This window comes from Ceratotherium simum, chromosome 39 (assembly GCF_057802395.1).
Source record: "Ceratotherium simum simum isolate JZ-2026a chromosome 39, ASM5780239v1, whole genome shotgun sequence".
Lineage (NCBI taxonomy): Eukaryota > Metazoa > Chordata > Mammalia > Perissodactyla > Rhinocerotidae > Ceratotherium > Ceratotherium simum.
In genome coordinates, this window is record NC_141938.1 from 14,810,416 (window position 1) to 14,826,619 (window position 16,204).

Here is a 16,204-nt window from a genome sequence, read left to right on the forward strand (position 1 = left end):
CCCCACTGGTAACGTTGTTTTCCCCACTGGTAACATTGTGTCAAAATATGACGAGTATCACAAGCAGGATTTCCCGCTGGTGCAAGCCTCCCACCTCGCTCGGGTTTCTGCAGATTACTTGTGTGCGTGTATTCAGCTCTTTGCAAGCTTGTCTCCCATGAGGCGCGTGAATCCACCGCCACAGTCGTCGTTTCCAGCACCACAAGGACCCTCGTGTCACTTTGCTACCCAGCCCTCCTTCCTTCCCTCCCTCCCAGGCCCCCACCTCTGGCGGCCACGAATCTACCCTCCATCGCTACAGTCTTGTCATCTCAGAAACGTTCTATAAGTGTGACCTTTGGGGACTGGCGTTTTTCTCAGCAGAACTCCCTGGAGAACCATCCAAGGGGCTGTGTGTATCAACAGACCGGTCCTTTTTACTGCTAAATAGGAAATTTTTTGAAAATCGGAAATCTGCCTTTGATTTTCTGGAGCTCCCTGGCTCTGCTGACCGCGGACAGACAGTGATAGAGTGTGTCATAAGAGGAACACAGAGGAACACAGCTACTTAGTTACTGGGTTAAATGTCTGCCTGCGGGGACCCCAGCTTCCCGGGACTCTTGAACCCTCCTCCTCACCCCCCAGCACTAACGCTTATGTGGGTTCCACTGGGAGTTTCCTCAGCATGGATGCTGAGGACATTTGGGGCCAGGTCATCCTCTGTGTGGGGCCGTCCTGGGCACTGTGGGGGGTCAAGCAGCATCCCTGGCCTCCACCCACTCGATGCCAGGCGCACCCCCAGTGTGGCAGCCGCAGATGTCCCCAGACATTGCCCAGTGTCCCCTGGGGGGCAGAGTCATCCTGGATGAGAACCACTAGGGCAAGATTGAAGATTAATGGGGTACATCTTCTTAAATGAAGATTGAGTGGAAAAAGCAGAAATTTCACTGCCTTAAGGAACAGAAAAAAATTTGCATAACTGAATTATAAGAATAAATTAACATCACTCCCACATTGCTGGTGGGAATGTAAAATGGTCCAGCCACTCTGGAAAACAGTCTGGCATTTTCTCTAAAAAATTAAACATGCAGTCACACTCCTCAGCGTTCATCCCCAAGAAATAAAGACTTGTGTTTGCACAAATATTTATGACAGCCTTATTCACAAAAGCCAAAAAGCAGAGTTGGCCCAGATGCCCTTTACCAGGGGACCCTGTGGCCCATCCACGCCATGGAGCACTACTCGGCAGTGGAAAAGGATGAGCCAGTGATACGTGAAGCCACCTGAGTGGATCTCCAGATAATCACGCCAAGTGGACAAAAAAGAAAGGGTTACATACCTATGGTTCCATTTAAATACCATTCTCAAAATGACGGAAGTACAGAAAAGGAGAACCTCTCTGTGGTCACCAGGGGCTGGGGGTGGAGATGCTCGTATCTTCCCCGAATCAGTGTCAACCTCCTGGTCGTGATCTTAGTGCTGTTTTGGAAGATGTGGCTACTGGGGGAGACCGGGCCCAGGAACGTGGGCTCCCTCTCTATATCCGACAGCCACATGTGGGTCCACAGGCATCTCAACATCTAAAATGTAATTAAACATAAATTACTAAAATTGTTTTGGAGAGAAAATAAAAATCATCCCAAACATTAGCGAAGCAGGAATCATTGGTGCCAAGTGGGATTGGCCGTCTCCTAAACTGAGACGTGTGACTCCCAGTTCCCCGGGGGGCAGGGAAGTAAACAGGTCAGTGATTTGCTGCAGAAAAAACAGCAGGCGCCCTCTCACCCTGGAACTGGGTTCGCTGGGGGTCTACCTGGGGTGGGGAGAGGCTTTATCTGGAATCACCCACCCACGCCAAAAGGGTGACTCCACGCTCACCATCCTCGCTCAAGGAAACCGTAGTGTCCCCCCAAATTCGTGTCCCCCCAGAACCTCAGGGTGGGGCCTGATCTGGAAAAAGGGTTTTTGCAGATGTGACGAGTGAAGATGAGGTCGCACTGCAGTGGGGGTCCTGATGCAATATGACTGGTGTCCTTAGAAGAAGAGGGAAATTTGGACACAGACACACACAGGGGAGAGGCAGAGATGGGGGTGATGCGGCCACAAGCCCAGGATGGCAGCCACACCAGACGCTGGGAGAGGCAGGAAGGACCCTCCCCTGGAGCCTCTGGAGGGAGTGCGGCCCCGCCACACCTGGATCTCGGACTTCCAGGCTCCAGAATGTGAGAGAATCAATTCTTGCTGTTTTCAGCTGCCCCGTCTGTGATCATTTGTCCCGTCTGCCCCAGGACACTAATAGGGGAACATGAGCCCCAGCACCTCGGAAAGTTCTGGAAAACCCTGCAAAACCAACTGGGCTCCCTCACTCTCTGGTGACTGCCGTCCCTGAGTCTCCCGGAGTTTCTGACGTGATCCCCTCCCCTGTGGGGTCCCCTCGTCCCCCAGAGCCACCCTGTGCAGCACTTCCTGCTCCTGGGCCCCGCTGCGTCCTCAGAGGGGACGTACCCGGAGTCCACGGTGTGCGGTGTTCCCAGGTGATCTGCCTCGGTCCAGAACCAGGGGTCTCACCTGGGCAGTCTTGCCCCCCCAGGCGACACGGGTGACGTCTGGGGACATCTGTGGTTGTCACTGGGGGTGCTCCTGGCATCGAGTGGGTGGGGGCCAGGGATGCTGCTCAACCCCCCACAGCGCCCAGGACGGTCCCCCACAGAGAGTGACCCGGCCCCCATGTCACAGTGCAGGCGGGAGACCTGGAGCAGGGGCATCGATCAGAGGCACCTCCGCTCTGTTCCTCTCTAAGCCCCTCATTCTATGCCACCCAGGAGCTGATGCTGTTGTTGCGTGAACTCTCCTGGGACCCTTGATGGTCACAACCAGCCAGCACTTACCCCCAGCCGGCCACAGGAGGGGACTGGGCCGGCCACCCCGGGGACACAGACAAGGTGGCTGCAGGGCGGCGGGCCGGGCAGCCCCGTGAGGCTTCTGAAAGGGGGGCGTCCTGCCTCTCCATCCCCGGCCCATGGTCCCGGCGCTTCCCAACCCAGCTCACATCCATGTGCTTCCCCCCCAGCTCTCTGGACGGCGGGGCCAGAGCTGATGGCAGACAATGTCAGCCACTAACAACATAGCCCAGGCCCGGAAGCTGGTGGAACAGCTCCGCATCGAAGCCGGGATCGAGCGCATCAAGGTGAGCCAGGCGGGTGGGGGAAGGGAGACCCACCCGCAGAGACCCGAGGAGGCTCGTCAGGAGGGCGGGGTGTGCGCTCTGGCTGGGCCTCTCGCTGTGTGACCTTGGGCCACTCACTTAACCTCTCTGATGCTCAGTCTCCTCAGCAGAAGGGCACAGCTGACATAAACCTTCATCCTGGGTTGTTGTGACATCTGATGTGACACAGTGGGACCACAGTTCTCTATGAACCCGACCCCCAGCCCTTGGGATCCTTCCCCACACAGCCCAGTGAAGGCCACCCCAAGCCGGCCATTCTCTCTCTTCTGTCCCTCTCTCCCTGCCTCACTGGGCAGTCAGCTCTGCAGAATGGCTTTTTTTTAATAATTTGCATAACATGAAGTTAGCCGTTTTTAAAGTGCACAATTCAGTGGCATTTGGTGAACTCAAAATGTTGTGCAGCCGTCACCACTATCTAGTTCCAGAACATTCCATCACCCCAAAAGAAGCCACATCCCCCTCAGCAGTCACTCCTCATCCTCTCCCCCAGCCCCTGACAACCACGAACCCACGTTCTGTCTGTGGATGTGCCTGTTCTGGACATTTCACATCAGTGGAATCACACACCGTGTGGCCTTCTGTGTCTGGTTCTCTCACTGAGCGTCGTGTGTTCAGGGTCCATCTACAATGTGGCTGTGTCAGGGCTTCACTCCTTTTCACGGCCAAGTAATATTCCATCCTATGGTTGGACCACATTGTGTTTATGTAGATGAATTTTAAACCCACAAGGGGACATCAGAACAACATCCAGCGCTCACAAGTTTCCCCCTTTCAAAGGGCATGGACCAGTGGGCCAGTCATGGCCTCTTACATGAGAACGGTGCCTGACACTTTTCAAAGGCACCTTTGTGGCCCAGTAAGGAGCAGGGAGTCTCCATCTAGAAGACCTGAGCGGTTTACGCTTCTAGATTAGCCCTGCTCCAGCTCCCTTCTGGAGTAGCCAGGGTTCTCCTGAAAAACAGAACCAACAGGCTGTATGTATATACATACATAGAGAGTGAGAAAGATAAATGTGTTTTAAAGAATTGGCTCATGTGATCGTGGGGCCTGGCAAGTCTGAAATCTGTAGGGCAGGACCACGGGTAGAGATCCAGGGAAGAGCTGATGTTGCAGCTTGAGTCCCAAGGCAGTCTGGAGGCAGAATTCCTTCCTTCTCAAGGGATCTCAGTCTCTTCTCTGAGGGCCTTCAACTGATTAGATGTGGCCCACCCACTAATGGAGGGTCATCTGCTCTACTCAAAGTTGACTGACTTAAATGTTAATCTCATCTAAAAAATACCTTCATAGAGACATCTGGACTGGTATTTGGCCAAATATCTGGGTACAGTGGCCTAGCCAAGTAGACACATAAAATCAACCATCACCCCGTGTGTTTGTTCAGACCCGGATTTCCTGAGCCCCCGTCATCCCCCAGTCACGACTCGTGGCGGGAATTCACCAGGAAGGGATGGCCCGGCCCCCGGCGCAGACAGACTCACCCCCCATGGCCAGGCAGTCAGAAGGGAGTCAAATGATTGTGATGGGCCCAGCCAGGTGGGGAGGAGGGCTGTGGCAGACCCCTGGGGGGGCGCCCCCCACGAGGTGTCTAAATGTTCCAGAACTCTGCACATTCAAAGCATTCCTTCAGGCTGAAGGCAGGGCACGGGCCCGTTGAAGTGGTTTCTTTCAGGGAGCCGGTGCCAGCCTGGCCCGGCAGGGAGCGATGATTCATCGGGCCGTTTGATGTCCGGGAGGAGTCCCCCGGCCGTCCCTTTGAGAGGCGGGAGGACGGGGGATCAGGACGTGACCCGTTCTCCTTCCTGGTCCCACCTGAGGTTTTGCGTCCCCACAGCATGGCGACCAGAACCGCAGAGCGTCGTGTCTGGAAGGCCAGCCGGCCGAGGCCCGGCAAGCAAGCGGTCCCCCCTCAGCCTGGAAACGGGGCGGCCCGGGCGCCCCGGGGCAGAGCCTTCCTGTCACCCGGGGCGTGGGCGGGGGGGCTACACACTGGAGCCACAACAGCAGCTATTTCCAGGCTCTGGAGACTATTTTCGGCGTCTAGGAAGGACGCTTTCCAAATAAAACTTTAGAAACCCGGCTCCATCACGGTCATCAAAGGGGCAGCCAGGGAGTGGCCCTTGTTCTCCCGACAGTGGTAATTGTCACCGTCTGAGGGTAGGAGCGTCCCCCGGGACGAGCCCGGAGCAGCCTGCAGGCTCTCGGCCGCAGGGGACGAGGTGGGGCGTCCTGGCATCCCGGGACGTGGGGTCTTGGGTGCAGAGACACCACAGAGAGTTTTCAAAGTATTTTCTCAGCCCTGCCTCGACTTACCCTCAAACTCCCCCTGCACGCTGCCGCCTTACAGGTGAGAAAGCAGGGGGCTGAGAAAGGTGTGCCCAGTCCCCCGGGGACACAGTTCCCGCCACTGGGATGAGATCCAGGGGCCCCGTTCGCCCTGGCCCGGGACACCTGAGCCCTGCAGGGTGAGCAGAGTGGGGCGGCGCCTACAGCACCCCCAAACGTGGGACAGGAGGAAGGGGGCGTGTGGCCAAGGGTGGGCAGGGGTGGCTCCCTCGGTTGATGACTCCCCGGGGTTCCTGGACGCTAAGCACCACTTTTTCCCACGTCAGCTTTCCTGGGGCTGAGCTGGACCCTCCCTGCATCTCCTCCCTCCTCTTTTGGGAACCCTGATGCAGGTGTTCCCAAGTGTCAGCCCCTCGCCGGGGTCACCGAGACCCGGAGGGGTTCAGGCAGCACGGAAATGAGATGCAGAAGGGTTTATCTCGTCCCCCTCGGTCCTGCCAACGTTCAGGCAGGACCTCCCTGTCCGGGCCTTTCTCAGGCAGGGAGGGCGTCTTTGACAGAATCCTAGAAGAGTCCACCTCTCCCTGACGCCTTTTGTTCAGAATCTGGGCGACTCCTGCTGAAGGAATTCTTTTGTTTTAAATTGTGGTAAAATACACATAACATAAAATTTATCATTAGTGATCTTTAGTACATTCACAATGTTGTGCAACCATCACCTCTATCTAGTTCCAGAACATTCCATCACCCCAAAAAGAAGCCCCGTCCCCATCAGCAGTCACTCCCCACCCCCTCCCCAGCCCCTGACAACCAGTAACCCACTTTCTGTCTGTGGATGTGCCTGTTCTGGACATTTCACATCAATGGAATCACACACCGTGTGTCCTTCTGTGTCTGGTTCTCTCACTGAGCGTCGTGTGTTCAAGGTCCATCCACGGTGTGGCTGTGTCAGGGCCTCACTCCTCTTCATGGCTGCGTCATATTCCAGTGTGTGGGTGGACACATTGTGTGGATCCATCATCCATCAGTGGACACTGGGGTTGTGTCCACCTTTTGGCCACTGTGAGTGATGCTGTGCGCCTGTGTCACCTTCTTACCTCTCGTCTCTCGTCCTTGTCTCCACACGCAGGTCTCTAAAGCCTCGTCGGAACTCATGAGTTACTGCGAGCAGCATGCCCGGAACGACCCCCTGCTGGTCGGCGTCCCTGCCTCTGAAAACCCCTTTAAGGACAAGAAACCGTGTATTATTCTATAGCTCTGCCTTCCTGTGTGTCCCCCCCACCTCTGTCTCCCCCTCGGTCAGGGCATCATTCAGTACGTAGCCAAGCAAAGCGTTTCCTGTCCCCAAAACTTTTAATTCCAAAAGAAATGCAGAACGTCGCCACCGCCCAGATGGGGTAAAACGTGCCCTCTGGGTTTGGACGGATTTTCAGACCCAACAACGCAGCCCTCTCACGGGCCGGCCGGAAGGGGGGCGGTGGCTTCACACCACTTCCCGTTAGGAATAAGTGAGATGCCCAGGCCACATGGTAACAATTTTTTAAGACTCTCCATTGCCACTTGAGCTGTGGTCCAGCGCCGAGCGGGGCCGGGAAGGGACAGAGGTGGGGGAATTTGCTGCTGGCCCGGGCGACCTGGCCGGTGACCGTTGTCCACTTGTGACGACTTCTGCCAGGTCGATGCTGCCATGCTTCTCTTTTCTTAAGCAGAGTAAAATTGGGTGGGGGACAGGGGAGGGACATAATGAACTTTTGGGGGAAGATTTCTCCTTTTCTTTTAAAAAATTGTGATTCCACACTGCTAAAATCGGATTTTGATGGCTGAAGCTGTAGCTAAACTGTACCATGTAGTAATGCACAGGTGGGTTTTCAGGGCTGGGAGGGGGGCAGGGCCGGGAGGGGGCTTTATCTGTGAAACGCACCCTGTGTCGCCAAATGTCACCCCGCTGTGTGGCCTCTTTATGGCATATGTCCCTCCACAGCCACACCGTGGGCCCCGCCCTTGGCTGGGGACCTGTGCTTTACAGAAGCGGGTTTTCAGCAGCCCGCCCTGGACCCCGGGATGGCCAGGCGTGTTTCGTTTTGTTTTAAGCATGAGAGGGTGATGGGGGCAGTCAGAAGTTGCCATCCTCTGCGGCTCTTCCCAGTGTTTTGTTTTGTTGTTTCCACTTGCACATCGCTGTGGGCAGTTTTCAAACAGAAGTGCAGCCTGGGGAGGCCCAGTGCCTGGGCAGCTGTAAAAAGGCGTTAAGTTATCTGGAAGCAGCCTTGAGGGCCTCACACTTGCCTTCTGAGTGGAGTTCTGCACCCTCCCAGCCGCCTTGCAAAGTTAAGATGTCGTGGGGTTGAAGGATGGGGCGGGAGAGCCTGTTTTAATTCCTTCTCCTCCGTTAGACGTGGAGCAGCCCCCTCCCTCGCCTGCAGCCTCCGGGACCCCACGCAGCCCTGAACTCTGACATCCCCACCTGCCTTGTCACTCGCCACGGGCCGGGCCTGGAGGCAAACGGTGGCAGGAAGGTGGCCCAGCTCTGCCGATGGAAGGCAGGGACTGAGGGCCCAGGTCCTCGCCTCACGGGGCCAGAGCCTTGTGCCCCCCTCCCAGCGCTTCCCACGCCGAGCCCCCGGGGCAGTGCCAAGGCTCAGATCTTGCCAAAGCTGAGAAGGTTCGGTGGGGTGCCCCTCCGTCCCCGCCTGGCCGCCTCCCCCAAGTGCAGACTGCAGGCCGATCCGCCCCCGCACCCAGCTCTCTCCGGCTGGTCCGGGAGCACAGGGGCTTGGGGGGCCCGGCCCCTCCAAAGCTGCGGTTGGATGGAGAACCCTGTAAAGGGTCCTTGATGCTGCAGCTGCCTGTCGCTGGGCAGAGAGCCAGCCGGCCTGGGGGCGCCTCTCCCCATCCACTGCAGAACAGCAGGATGGACCAAGAGGCTGTTCTAGAAGCCCAGGGAGAGCCAGGGCACGGTGGGGATTCACCCCGAGACGTCAGAGGGGACAGGTGGCAGAGTGGGGCTCAGGGAGGCCACGTCTGCCGGCGAGGGCGACCCCTCCCGCCCGGCCCTTCCCACCAGCCGTCTGGCGACTGGTGGCCAGTGCACCCCGTTTGCTCCGAGAAAGAAGCCTTAATCACTTGAGCCGTCCTTGGACACCCGCCCTTCCTCCTGTGTCCCCCGCCGTCCCCGTCCTCTGGCCACCAGGCCCCAGAGAGGACAAGAGGTCCTGATCTCAGCATCAGGAACACGCCAGGGGCCCAGACGCTCCCCCAACCCCCAGCCCTGCCAGCTGTGCCATGCCCCACCGTGTGTCCCCACCCGAGCGCCCCCGGAGAAGCCAGCGGGAAGCCAAGCCAGGAACCCCGCCGGGGGAAGTGGGGTGATCGCCCACTCTGGGCTCAGCCAGCCAACGTCCTCCCGCCCCCCAGCCCTGAGGCAAACTCAGACCCGGGCGGGGAGAGGCTCCCCAGTCAGACACTCCGGAGACTGAGCCTTCTGGGGAAACTGAGGCCCAGAGGGAACGAGGACAGGCTGTCCGCCCGCCCCACTGCCGCTCCTTCTCAGCTGCCTCCCCTGGTGCCCACTGCCCCGTCCCCTGAGCCTGGCAAGCAGGTGCCCACAGCCTTGGACCCAGGGTGGCGGCGATGGGCAGAAGCCTCACCGTGGGTTTCCTTCTAGCTGAGAAGAACCCTCCTTTTCCCTCCCCCCTTTAGAGTAAATCTCGTGTCCGTAGTGTAGACCAGCATCAGCGGAGACGGCTCCTGCCGTCTTGGGCAAGTGGCCGGCATGACAACGTGGTCTTCGGGACTGTTATGTGCCCCGCGAGGCAGGGGGCTGGCGGTGGTGGCAGCATGGACCTGGGCGAAACCAGCATCTCCCAACCATGTCATGGGGGGAAGTTAAGGATACACACGCACCCCCAAAAAAGGGCAGGAGTGGGAAACACAGAGCCCCCCCTTTCTTCTGCAGCCCAGTTCAGTGTTTCCAGGGGGCCCAGCTGAGCCCTTGGCCGTGGGGGCACTTCCCCTCCCCTCCCCCATCCCCCCCACAGGTGACCCCCCCCCCCAGGCCAAGAATTAAGGGCCTCGGTTGTGACCTCCAGCTCGGGGACGTAAGCCGCTGGGCCAGGCCGGGCGGAAGGTGCTGTCTTCTGATGTCCCGGCCACCGAGGGGGGACAACGCTGGGCCTCTGGGCAGCCCATCCATCTGTGACCAGCCGCACCCCTGCTCGAGCTCTGGGGCGGGCAGGAAAGGCCATCGGACCCCCACCCCACGCGAGTGACCGGGGCAGTTTCTGGCCTGAGGCGAGGCCACCAAGGTCGCTTTCCTTTAGGAGCACTCATAAAAGCCCGCCCGCCACGGGGTCCCCTGACAGAAGCCATATGTCGGACTCTCGCCCCCTCTTTCTCTGTCCACGGAAACCCTTGCCAAACGTTGTGAAGTCCCCGGCTTTCGGAAGCCATCTGTGGTTCCCGCAAGTTCTACCCCACCTGTGTGTGGATGTCCCGTGGTTTTTATTTCTGATTTTTAAAAAAAATTCCAAGTGTTCACCGCCCACTTTCTCGCAGTGTTTTAATATCATGTGGAATTGTTAATACAAAGTGAATTAATCCACAATAAAAAGGCTCACTTCCTTTTCTCCCGGCTCTGGGCCCTTCCTGCTCTCCCTGGCGGCCGCTTGTGGGGAGGATGGGGCGGGATGCACGGGCTGGGCTGCAGCAGAGGTGAGAGGCTGCCTGCACCTTCCCCACCCCTCCCCTGCCCGGGGAAGAGGCGACACGGATGGAACCGGGCCTCGGGCAGCAGCAGAAATGAGTCACCTTCGGCTGCAATGGGCTTTCCAATTTGCAGACAAAGATATTTAGGGGAATAAGCTATTTGAGGGTCTGCACACACAAGGGCCATGTGTCCCACGGTTCGGGATGCTCGCTGTTTGGCACGGCCGTGGGAAAGCGCCTTGGTCCCCTGAGGGCTTGGAGCCTGGGAAGATCTTAATCTCACCACTTCAGTCTTGTTCCCCTGCCCTCCCATCGGCCGGAGACCACCCCTGACCACCAGACGCCAAGTGAGTCATGGCCCCAGTTCACACCACACACTTAGTAGTAAGTCTGTAAACTGGTGATTCTGACCTCTGAGCAGAGAAGATCTTTCTCTGTGTAAAACACTTATAGATTCAACTGCGTAAAAATTATCCCCTATGCATCAAAAGGTACAAGATTAGAAGGCAGTTCAGAAACCTAAACATAGAATCACTCCAGGACCCCGAGTATGTACACAGAAGAATTCAAAGCAGGGACTCAAACAGATAATTGCACATCCGTGTCCACAGCAGCATAATTCACAACAGCCAAAAGGTGGAAACACCCCAAGTGTCCACCAACAGGTGAATGGATGAACAAGATGTGGTCCATCCAGACGCTGGAATATTACTCAGCCATGAAAAGGAGGGAGATCCTGACACCTGCTCCAGCGTGGATGGACCTTGAGGACATGATGCTCAGTGACATGAGCCAGACGCAGAAGGATAGATACTGTGTGATCCCCTCACAGGAGGCCCCTAGAGGAGTCACATCCACAGAGACAGAAAGTAGACGGTGGGGCCAGGGGCTGGGGGAGGGGAGGGGAGTCAGTGTTTCATGGGGACAGAGTCTCAGTTTGGGAGGGTGAGAAAGTTCTGGAGACAGATGGTGGGGATGGTTGCACAACAGTGTGAACGTGCTTCATGCCACTGAGCTGTGCACTTAAAAATGGTTAAAATGGTGGGACCGGCCTGTTGGCGCAAGTGGTTAAGTGCACGTACTCCGCTGCTGGCGGCCCGGGTTCGGATCCCGGGTGCGCACCGACGCACCGTTGTTAAGCCATGCTGTGGCGGCGTCCCATATAAAGTAGAGGAAGATGGGCACAGATGTTAGCCCAGGGCCAGTCTTCCTCAGCAAAAAAAAAAAAAAAAAAAAAGGAGGATTGGCATCAGATTGGCTCAGGGCTGGTCTTCCTCACACACACAAAAAAATGGTAAATTTCATGTTATGTATATTTTACCACAAAAAGAAAAAAACACACAACCTTACCCCACACCCACCTGAATGGCTAAAATTTAGCAGATTGGTGTTGCTGAGGCTGTGGAGTGGCCTGAACTCTCAGAGCTCGTTCAGGGGCGTGTGAAATGCTACAAGCACTTTAGGAAAAGGTCTGGCAGTTTCTATAAAACTAAACACACACCTACTCCCTGACCGGGCAGTTCCACACACGGGTGTTTACCCAGAAGAAATCAAAACACATGTCCACGGAGAGTCTTGGAGGAATGTTCAGAGCAGCTTTTCTCATCAGAGCCACACCTGGAAACATCTCGGGTACCCAGCAGCAGGTGAATGGACGACACACTGGGATCTGTTCAGACCCCGGATCCCACCCGGCAGGATGGCGGAATAAGCTACCACTCAGGGCAGTAACCTGGGAGACTCGCACAACTTCGTGCCGAGCGAAATGAGCCTCGCCCAAGAGGATGGCCGGTACGATTCCATTTACGTGAAGGTCTAGAACAGGCTGTGCACAGGCTGTGTGGTCAGAAGAATGACCCCCCCAAAGATGTCCGCATCCTAACCTCCAGAACTTGTGGATGTGTCATGTTACTTGGGATAAAAGGAATTTTGTAGGTGGATTGAGTCAAGGCCCCTGAGATGGGGGATGACCCTGGATGCCCCGGGGCCCAGTGTGATCACGGGTCCTCATCAGAGGGAGGAGGAGGGTCAGAGGCAGAGAGAGACGGGAGACACTGCGCTGCGGGCTGTGCAGACGGAGGAAGGGGCCCCGAGCCCAGGACGCGGCCTCTAGAAGCCGGAAAAGGCAAAGAAATAAGTGAGAGAAGCCAGTCTGAAAAGGCCACACACTGTATGATTCCAACTCTCGGACATTCTATAAAAGACAGAACTATGGAGACACTAAAAAGATCAGTGGTTGCCAGGGGTTGGGGGATGAACAGCGGGGCACAGGGGATGGTTAGGGCAGTGACACTACTCAGTGGGATACGCTCATGGCGGATACATGACGTTATACATTTGTCCAAACCCACAGAACGTCCACCAAGAGTGACCCCGAATGTAAACCGTGGACTGCGCTGGTGCAGAGCAGAATGTAGACGTGTCCCCACACAGGGTCTGGCCCACAGGGTCTGGCGGAGCGGTGCTGGCGTTGGTAGGAGGGAGGGTGTGACCGTCCCCTAGTGGGGTCAGAGTGGCACACTCAAATGCAGCACATGTTGCCTTCAGATCCCGAGGAGGCCCACTGGGCGTTGAGCCTCCAAAAGGTGGTAGGAGGGGCTGGATGCAACAACTTCCCCCTCACCTGAGAAGGCCGATCTCGGCCTGCCCCACACCACTGGGCCCCTAGAAGCTTCACCCAAGTGGACGCCCCTCCATTTTGGGGGGACTTAGTTCCCACCCTCTGACACGCAGATATCTCACCCCTAGGTCTGATTGGAGCCGAGTGGGGGGTGGCGGGGAGGGAGGCAAGGCTTCCACAAAGGAGTGGCTTGATCTGACCTCGTGCGCCAGCGGGCCCCTACTAGTGGGTGACGTGCACATACTGGGGAGCACAGGCAGGTCTCCAGTGCCAGGCACTGGGGGACTCTCCTGCACCTTAAGACCCTCGCCATTTCCTGGCCCTCAGGTTTGCACAAGGTCACTCCTGCCCACCAGTTCTCTTATTCCCAAGGAGAACGGGTGTGTGGCTTTCCTGGGGCTGCTGTGACGAACAACCACAACCCGGGTGGCTTAGAACAACAGACACTTATGCACTCGCAGTTCTGGAGGCCCCAGGAGAGGATCCTTCTGCCTCCTCCAGCTCTGGTGGCTCCCAGCATTCCTTGGTGTTCCTTGGCTGGTGGCTGTATCTCTTCCGTCGTCACCCAGCCGTCTCCTCTGTCTCTGTGTGTCTCTCCTGTTCTTGTAAGGACACCAGTCGTTGGATTTAGGGCCCACTCTAATCCAGCATGAGTGCACCTTCATTTGACCAATTACATCTGCCAAGACCTCATCTCCAAATAGGGTCACATTGTGAGTTTCCGGGTGGACGTGAATTTTGGGGCAACATTAGTCAACCCACATCAACCACATTTCCAAATTCTTTCATTTGGCTGAGGAAATCGCTCGCTGTATTCCCGCCAAACATGCTTCATTTATCCATTGACTAAGGGCCTGTCAGAAAGCTTACGGTCCAGGCACACAGAGTGGGGTCAACAAATTCTACAGGGTGATCACCCCACAAGGGAGGGAGCACGACTCCACCTGGAGACACGGGGAGAGGGGTCAGGAAAGGCTTCAGAGAGAAGCTTGAGCTGGTGTATTGGGTCAGAGTGTGTATGTTCAAGTCCTAACTCCCAGCACCTGTGAATGTCACCTTATTTGGAAATAGAGAATTTGCAGATGGAATCAAGTTCAGATGAGGTCACGCTGGATTAGGGTGGGTCCTAAATCCAATGACTGGTGTCTGTATAAGAGAAAGGAGAGGAGATTTGCATACAGGGCACAGGGGAGACACGCAAGACGGGAGAAGGCCACGTGATGACAGAGACAGCTTGGAGCAATGTGGCCACAAGCCAAGGATGGCCGGCAACGCCAGAAGCTGGGAGAGAGGCCTGGGCTGGTTTTTCCCTCACAGCCTCCAGGAGGAACCAGCCCTGCTGACACCTTGATCTCAGACTTCTGGCCTCCAAAACTGTGAGAGAATAAATTTCTGTGGTTTTAAGCTACCCGGTTTGTGAGAGTTTGTTGCAGCAGGTCCAGGAAACTCATAGAGCTGGGAATGATGCCCAGGTGCTCACCTGGATCCAGGAGATGGGGGCGGGAAAAAGCGATGGAGGGGCCGGCCCGGTGGCGTAGCAGTTAAGTTCTCAGGCTCTGCTTCGGCCGCCCGGGGTTCACAGGTTCAGACCCTGGGTGCAGACCCACACACTGCTCGTCAAGCCATGCTGTGGCGGCGTCCCATATACAAAGTAGAGGAAGATGGGCACAAATGTTAGCCCAGGGCCAATCTTCCTCAGCAAAAAAAAAAAAGGGGCGGGTGATGGAAGGAGCTGCCAGGGAAGGCAATGGTGGGGGGCCTGATGCAGGGAACTGCGAAAGCTGGTGTGGAGGAGGGCGGAGGGGGAGGAGGTGGCAGGGGTGGGTGGCAGGACCTGAGGCTGGAGAAACAAACAGAGGACACAAAACAAACAGAGGGCCTTAGGGTTTGTGCTAAGGAGTCTGGAATGTTTCTAATCAGCCCTGGGAACTCAATAAACAGGAGTACAACCAGCCAGAAAGGGCTGCCACGGGGCTCAGGCAGACCACTCAGTCAGAGCGAGCCATCCAGCACGGTCCACAGAGAGAGTAGCCAAGAGATGCAAAATGATGACCAGTGCGGTCACGGCGAGAACCCAAGACAACAGGGTCATCTTCAGAAGCTTCCCCTTCAGCCCACGAGTCCGCTGAAACCAAGACGGGAGGAATGGCAACTTCTGAGTCACCAAGCTCTCCTCGAGACCAGCGACATCATTTGCAGGGTCCCTCGTTCGAAAACTAAGAATTCAAGATGGTAACAGCAGAGCGTTAAACCCAGTGCTGGCCCTTCTGAGCGCGGGGCCCCCGGGACCACACAGGTCACTCGTCCACAAAGCCGGCCCCGCCTCTCCATGCAGAAACTTCAGAGATGGTTTCCTCAGAACAAGGGGACCTGTGACCCTCTTTGCATTTGCAACCAACTTTTCAAGAAATGCAGTGCAAAAAAATGCTCACTGATCTTGAGTTCTCCTTCACAAAATCTCTTGGTGTAAATTTCAAAAAAAAAAAACAATCCTTTATCCCTTTCAAATCAAAATTGACTGCATTTTATTTATGAAATTAAGAGGCTCATCTAATTCAGATCACTTTGTGTGTGTGTGTGTGAGGAAGATCAGCCCTGAGCTAACATTTGTTGCCAGTCCTCCTCTTTTTGCTAAGGAAGATTAGCCCTGGGCTAACATCCGTGCCCATCTTCCTCCACTTTATATGGGACGCCGCCACAGCATGGCTCGACAAGCAGTGTGGCGGTGCGCACCTGGGATCCGAACCGGCGAACCCCGGGCTGCCACAGTGGAGCGCGCGCACTTAACCCTGCACCACGGGGCCAGCCGCTCAGATCACCTTTTAAAGATGTTGGGAGATGCAACTCTCACATCACAGCTGCCTCCAGAGCCAGGTCGGCAGCACCGTGGCTGTTCAGCCACATCACACATCATGCTTATTCATTCTTTTAATTTAGGAACACCAAATACTGATCAGTGCAGACTGGGGTCGTGAATGTGGTGGCGGGAACACTGACCTAAGAGGCCAGATCTATATCCAACTCCGTAACTGAACTTAGAGCCTCTTTAGAATCTTGTGCTGTCTCCAAAAGAAATGATAAGTGCAAGGCATAAATTGACAAGATTGAAAGACCATATTCATCATCCAATTTTAAATCTGTGTCCCATTACCAGGCCACAGCACCTGTAGGGCAGGGCGAATTCATATGTTTATAAATCATGTCATCTCTTTGTGAAGAGTGTATTCTATTTTTTCTTCTACAATCTATATATTTTTTTCTTCTACAATTTCTTTATCCTCTTCTGGTATTTCTTTCTTCTTTTAAATACCTTTTTTTTTTTTTTTTTTTTGCTGAGGAAGACCAGCTCTGAGCTAACATCTATTGCCAATCCTGCTCCTTTTTTTTTTCCC

At 55.8% G+C, this 16,204-nt stretch overlaps 1 protein-coding gene across 3 annotated transcripts in view; it reads left to right on the forward strand.

The window, feature by feature from the left end:
- GNG7 (G protein subunit gamma 7) overlaps positions 1–10,120 on the forward strand; it is a 133,313-nt gene extending 123,193 nt beyond the window's left edge. For all 3 annotated transcript variants that reach the window (XM_087425792.1, XM_087425794.1, XM_087425793.1), the window contains 2 exons: positions 3,050–3,166; positions 6,618–10,120. In XM_087425792.1, coding sequence (XP_087281918.1) covers positions 3,086–3,166; positions 6,618–6,743 — 207 coding nt within the window. In that variant the 5' untranslated portion in view covers positions 3,050–3,085 and the 3' untranslated portion in view covers positions 6,744–10,120. The remainder of the gene's footprint in view (positions 1–3,049; positions 3,167–6,617) is intronic.
- The last annotated feature ends 6,084 nt before the right edge of the window (positions 10,121–16,204 follow it).